Source organism: Strongylocentrotus purpuratus, unplaced genomic scaffold (assembly GCF_000002235.5).
Source record: "Strongylocentrotus purpuratus isolate Spur 01 unplaced genomic scaffold, Spur_5.0 spur5_contig_348, whole genome shotgun sequence".
Taxonomy (NCBI): Eukaryota; Metazoa; Echinodermata; class Echinoidea; order Camarodonta; family Strongylocentrotidae; genus Strongylocentrotus; species Strongylocentrotus purpuratus.
The window spans coordinates 187-7123 of record NW_022145005.1 but is presented as its reverse complement, the minus strand read 5'-3'; the positions used below and the strand labels follow the sequence as shown (position 1 = coordinate 7123).

The following is a 6937-nucleotide window of genomic DNA, read 5'->3' as shown; positions in this document are numbered from 1 at the left end:
TGCGAAGCAAATTTGACGTCATGAAACATTCGCTGCGAAATTCGCCTGAGTTGAAATGTGTTCAACTTTTACGAATTCGCAGAGCGAATACTTGCATGACGTCACAAATTCGCGTTCGCGTTCGCGCCGAGTATGAACCGGGCTTTAGAGGGTTACAGTCTGGTGATACATGTACTTTATTCCACACCTACCCTGTTGTAGCATCCAGACAGTTCCTTATCAAGAGCGTAGGGAACACGCATCATCAAAATAGAAGAAGAATCACGTAGTAAGGCAAGACACTAAGAAATTGACAAAAACATGGTGTTACCAATTGCTGTTGAAAGTTGCTGTGTATACAGGTGGACATGTATAAAATCACGAAAGAAATTCCCCCTTAATGGTCATACACAACATTTGCTTTTGCTGTATTTTCAGATGGATTTGGGGGTTAGTGTTTTATAGCAAATATTGTTACAGTGACCTGTTTAAATTTTGTGTTCATAGATACTGAAAAACCAAGAAAAAATTGGTATTCTTGTAGTCTGGCTCCCTGACCCTACTTCAGGCCAAACGGAACAATTTATAGACGTCTAGAAATTGCCCAGTCAGGGAACCAGTCTTGCACCAGTTCATGGATGTGTAACCCATTGCAAACAAGATGTGGACTAACTAAATTTTGGGGCCATTGAAAGTATGGTACGAGCTGTCCACCCTTCCCCCCCCCCCTTTATTGAGGCCAAGTGTCCAGAGAAAAAAACTGTCTACATTTCAGCACTGATTGCTGATGAACCCCCCCCCCCTTTCCCTCCTGCAAAAATTCCTGGATCCGCACCTCGCATCTAAAGACGCATTTTGGAAATTTTCCGTTAGTAGTTGTTTTGGGTGTGCGCAAGCGGACACGAAGCACAATAACTTTTCAACTCAGTGCGTGAACATCGTGTAGTTGCCATCTCCTTTATGAGAACGTGTCCCAGACGCTGATTTCAGGCGCAATTCAAAACATGATACTGCAAGTTTGGAATTGAAACAAGATTCTAGAATATTGTTCCTTGGAATTTACAGCATTCACTGAGATACAACTTCATCAGGTTAGTTGTTAAGCATCAATCCTTAGATTTGGAACACATTTGTGTGACAAATGATATACTCTACTTTAAGCCCGGTTCAACTTCATGCGAAAGCGAATGCGAAGCGAATTGACGTCATGAAACATTCGCTGCGAAATTCGCCGAGTTGAAATATGTTCAACTTTTATAAATTCGCAGCGCGAATACTTGCCATGACGTCACAAATTCGCATTCACTTTCGTGCCGAGTATGAACCGGGCTTTAAGGTAGGGAAAATCCAAATTAAATTTTGGACCGAGGACTAGCCTTTTGCATCACTCACCTGAGCATAATGAGTACAGCTATAAACATTGAGCAGATGGAGTCGACAACCAGCACCCAAAATACTGCATTAGCACCGCAGAAAATTATCACGCCGACGCTGCCTAGAGTGTCGCCATGATGTGAAGAAAGACCCCTGTAAAAACAAACCCAAATCGATATATTTCAGATCTGTTCAAAATTCCTGTGAATTAGACTATTAACCCTAATTCCCTGGGCCTTTTGCTGGGGTGTAGCCTCAATCCTGCAAAATCTCCGATTGGCCTCATGGAAAAAATAACATATAGCCTCAATTTTGCAAATTCCTCCATTATTTCCTAAATATGGTCAGTGGAGGGGTGACCACTGCCTGAATCCTGCAAAATCCTGCGGTAGTGACTGTCAATATGTTTAGGCTTGGCCAGTGACATCATGGAGCAGTACGGATGATTTCAAGCATAATCCAGGCCTACATTTATGCATGCTGAGCAAAAACAACACAAGGTCTGGCCAAGACCTTGACAAAGTGCATCCTACGAAATCAGTAAACACACTTTTGCCAAGTACATGTAACTTCAATCCTCCAAATTCCTCCACTTTGGCAAAGAGGATTTTGAAGGATTCAGGGCGTTAGGGTTAAGAGACAGGATGGTTACCCTTTTCAAGTTTTTAAGTCGCACAAAATGTAAGAATTATTATTGAGTCAATCACCGACCCTCAGCACGTCACAGGTTCAACCCCGCTCCAGCAAATTTCTTTGGTTAAATTATGATTAAGAAAATGCACCTAGTCAATTTTCCTTTACGGAATTTGAGGAAAACTAGCTGACTTACCCTGCATGATTTCCTTCTGTGATCCTGCTGGGTGTGCTGGTGTTCCCCATCATCTTTATATCCCATCCCTGAAATACAAAACGCAGTGAATCTCGATAAGTCAAATCTCAATGCAATGGAAAAAAAAAATTGAGATATCTGAAGTTCGAGCTAAGCAAATTCCCAACTTTCCTACGATCACGTTTATATGGATAAGATGGAATTTTTGAGCCGGGGTGATGTAAATCAAATAAGGTTTTGCCCTCACCGCATATAAACACTGTATACTCAGTGTGTTACCTCCAGAGTGAAAGTTGGAAAAAAATCACTCGGGTGGGACTCAACCCACGACCTCCTGCTTTCTAGTGCCGATGTCTTACTACTCGACCACCGAGCTAACGGGATCGGTAAGAAATGGAGACCGGTGTGGGGATTTCGAGTTACGGCGGTATTCATGTACATAATATCCTATTCTCTTGATGGGAATCAAGTTTCACTTTGAGATAAACAGAGTTTGAGTCATCCAAGTTTGACTTATCATGATTCACTGTAGGCACTTCAGATAATAAGGCCAACAAAAAAAGGCTCCGTTTCTGGTCTACGCACGCATTGCTGTAGCCATGCGCGTCGGCAAAATTTAAAAAACCCAACAATTTCAATGTAAGATGATGTCTCAAAACCGCCAAACTCACTGGTTTGACTGGAATCCTGCTGCTGCACAATTTTAACGTGTTTTTAGATGGGGTGACGATCAAGTATAAGCTTTATGTGGCCTCTCTGGGATCCCATACATTTTGCACTAAATTTATGTTAGGCACCGTTTGTAGTCATCAGCCGACATTTGAAGAAAAAAACAAGTAAAAAAAAAAAAAGCCGCTTGCCGCACCACTTTTGGGGCAAGCTCCATACCAGAAACCGGAGACTTTTTTGGGGGGCCTAATCATGCAGTTATCAAAATGTCTGATAAATTCTGTTATACCTCATCCGAAGCACTTGAATTTGGGTAATTTATGTCGTAAATCTGTAATAATTCCACATTTTTCAAAACATTTGGCAGTCAGGAAGAAGGACTGCAATGTTCAAGCTTACCGAGACTGTGTGCGTGACAGTGTCCGTGACTGTGTCCGTGACCATGCCCTACGCTACCATTGGCTGAACTGCCTATAAATGAAGCATGTAACAAAATATAATTGAAAACCACAAATGAACTACAAATCATAAGCCCAACTATTCAAGAACCTCAAAAATTCATCAGAAGGTATTAGCGAAAGATTTAAGTAGTCCGAAAATTTGGGGCTCCCATGACTGTGAAGGAGAGTACCAAACCTTAACTCTAACCACCCCAACTCCATCAAAATCCATCCCCCCATTTTGATGGATTTTGGGGGACTTGGTCCAGAAGGCCTGGCATGACTAAATATTGATGGAGTATGATGGACTTGGGCCTAATGGCCTGAAGCAGTGCTAGGGGTATCTGATTGATTTTGCCTAGCTTCTGTACTGCTGTTGTGATGAAAGCCATGTGTAGCAAGTCATGAATGTCAACCAGTGCGTCAGTGGTGGATTCCATTATGTCCGTACAGTTTTGTATTGGACGCACAGTGATTGAGGATTTTGATGGACTTGGTCCAGTTCTAGTAAAAGACGCTAGGGAGTTAGGGTTAAGGCATTTGTAACATGCAAAAGTTTGTGCTGTGTAAAAAAAAGCAGCATGCGTTTAAAAACAGGGTGTCCCAAAAAATCTGAATCCTCAAAGCTCCCTCTTTTTCGCAGCTTAAACACAAATTCGAAAAAATCAATACATATTTGGAGGGTATAGTTCATTAGCTTTTCAACAACAACAAAATCTTTTCAATCAGCCACATATTTATTGAGTTACGGCCAATTCAAAACAAGGGGGAATTTGTGAGTTTGATGAGATAAATGTGGCAAAGGAACATGTTCACTAAGACTTACCACCATGGGAATGTCCGTGGCCATGTTGGAATGCAAAGATACCAACTAAATTTACAAGCAATCCGAGAACTGAAACAATAAACAGTCTCTCGTGTCGCACCTCGGGAGGCTCCAAAAATCTCTGGAAAACAAAAGAGGAAATGATTATACAATAATTACTCCAAAGGAATTTTTTGTCATAGGAATGACAATCACAATTGGACAGAAGCAATGACAATGATAATGGGAGTAAGGACAATGTGCAAAAGACACTGACCGGTTGGAAATGAAAAAACAGCAATGACGTTTGTGACAACCGTTAAAATGTTATTACAACTACAACAATTAAAGCCACATTGGCCATGACAACAGTGACAAGTTAAAAACAATGACAATGGCAGTAAAAACAGTCATATATATAACAGCATTAAACAAAAGGAGAATGATAATGATGATTGTGGTGTCTGTCAACAATAACTGTACAAAAAATCATTTTGTTGATTTTATTAACCTAAACCCCCTCGGCCCTTTTGGCTAGGATCCATCACACAACGTGTGCGGTACATTGAACAGACAAGACTTGAAATTTATACGGATGAGACTGCCACAAACTGTCCGTCGCGTCCGATGTAAAACAAAACATGACATTTTCGGGGATTTCAGGCCATAGTACACCCTTAAGACCAATGCATCCTCCAAAATCAACTGGTACAATAATTCTCTCAATCCTCTGAAATCCTCTAAAATTGCTTGATTGATTTTGGAGGATTGAGGAGGGTTAGGGTTGGGAAACACCTAGAAATAAAAAAAAATTATCAGAAGAATTTCAATTATAGTGACTTACAGTGACTTGTCAGTTTAAAACTAACATACTTCACAAATTAAGAGGTTTTTTCTTACCTCAAATGCCTCAGAGAAGATGAAGAAAGCGATAAAGAGTAAAAATAGTGCGTTGATGAAACCTGCAAGAATTTCAGCTCGGACATACCTGAAACAAATGGATATAAGATTAATGCTTATCAATTAAATATTCCAGATCTACCGGATATGCATCCAAAAGTTTATGATTTGGAAGAAATAAGGCCTAATTCTCAAACAATTCACGGTGTTGTTAAAGCCATGTAGGATTATTGTAATTACATGAACCAGGAGAAGTAACTACAGAAACCAGGAAAAGTACCTACAGAAAAGTACCTATACAGCAAAGTACCTACAGATTAGTGGGGTGCTATGGTCCAATGGTTACGGTGTTCGCCTCATGTGACGTGGTACATGGGTTCGAATCCTGACCGTGGGAACATGGTGCTTGTGCTCTGAGCAAGGCACTTTACCATTATTGCTCTGCCTTCAGATGGGACGTAAAGCCGTAGGTCCCGTGTGTTGTGTAATGCACGTTAAAGAACCAAGTAACACTTATCACTATAGAGAAGGGATTTGCCCCGTGTTTCTGGCAGTATATTTCTGGCTGCAATATGCGCCGCAGCACCTTGTAAACCACTATAAGATGCTACATAATGGGTCTCATATTCTCATAAACTTTATTTATCTTTCTTTATTGATAGACATAATTTCCAGCGCCTTGAGTACCTAATTGTTGGTAGATACGTGCGCATATAAGACTCCGATATTATTTATTATCATTATTAACCCTTACTCTCTGAGGGTAGTTTACTGCATGTCAGTTGGTTATGCCAATGCCCTCCAGCTGCAGTTTATTGGCAGATAACAAGTCTTAACAGTGAAGGCTCCAATTGGCAGGAGTTGGAGGCCCTGGAGGGTGCCTGATACTGACCAGCTGGGGGCACTCACTTTGTTATCAGAGGACTCTCATTGTTCTCTGTGGCATGTATTGGAGTGCCTGTCCAGTTACCCTTGAAATGACATGGCAGATATTGGAGGGCCATGCAAAAAACATAGGAGATTTTCTTGAGCACATATTGGCATGCGTTGGAGGGTCTAGTAGGGTAAGGGTTAAATGACATGTGCTTGGTGGTAAAACCAGCTAGGGGCCCGGATGTGATAATCCTAAGCCAAAGGCCAGCAAAATATTATCTGCAACCAGGCCAATGCCGGTGTACTTGTTTAAAACTGGCCAAGCACATATTTATTCCCATACATTTCAGTCAAACAGTCAAACTAAGTAAACAATGGACAAAATCCAATGATTTTGTTCAACAATTTTACTTAAGGTTTTGTGAAACACCCCTTTGGCCACGTTTATGGCCTCGCGCGCGTAGTTCGAAAACTGTGGCGCAGAATGCTGCGGTGTTTTACCGGCAGTTTCAAACCACCCATGTGAAGGCTCTCGACCAATAGCAATTTTTGACTGTCTGTGACTGATCAAACAAATGGAGGGTTAATGAATGTCTAACAGCAATAAAACCAATTTGTTATTTGGAAAAATCAACAACCAACTTGTGCAATCTTACCCATATGAAAATGTGGGTGTGGCCCTCCATTTAGATATTACAGCAGCTGTCAGACCGGCTAGCAGTGCCGTGCAATCAAAGAACATATGGAAGGAGTCTGAAATCAGACCAAGACTGGGAACAAAAGAAAAAAAGAAAGACACTTGATTATTAGGCCAAATTAAAAACAACCAACATGTTAAGCGTTCCTGCCCGCTTCCTTTTCCGGAGCCGCCTCCTTTTTGAAAAAAAATGTTGCAAACTGACGCCACTTTTTTCTTCATACCGGCATATCATCTCAATGAAGGTCATTCATTGCAAAAATGATGATAAGACATGAATCTGGGACTGAGAAACATTTCCAATTTTGTTAGGAAATACTGAGAAAACTGTCTGACTCTGCAATAGAATTTGTACACAATCACGGAAGTGG

The 6937-nt window shown here is 41.0% G+C and overlaps 1 protein-coding gene across 1 annotated transcript; it reads right to left on the bottom strand.

The window, feature by feature from the left end:
• Positions 1 to 2182: 2182 nt before the first annotated feature.
• On the bottom strand, positions 2183 to 6639 carry LOC115923733 (zinc transporter 7-B-like; the record flags this gene model as incomplete). The annotated part of the gene is made up of 5 exons (XM_030985033.1): positions 2183 to 2250; positions 3251 to 3318; positions 4108 to 4238; positions 4997 to 5084; positions 6526 to 6639. Coding segments are annotated over 5 exons (469 nt in total), but the record flags the coding sequence as incomplete, so codon positions are not given.
• Between the last annotated feature and the right edge of the window lie 298 nt (positions 6640 to 6937).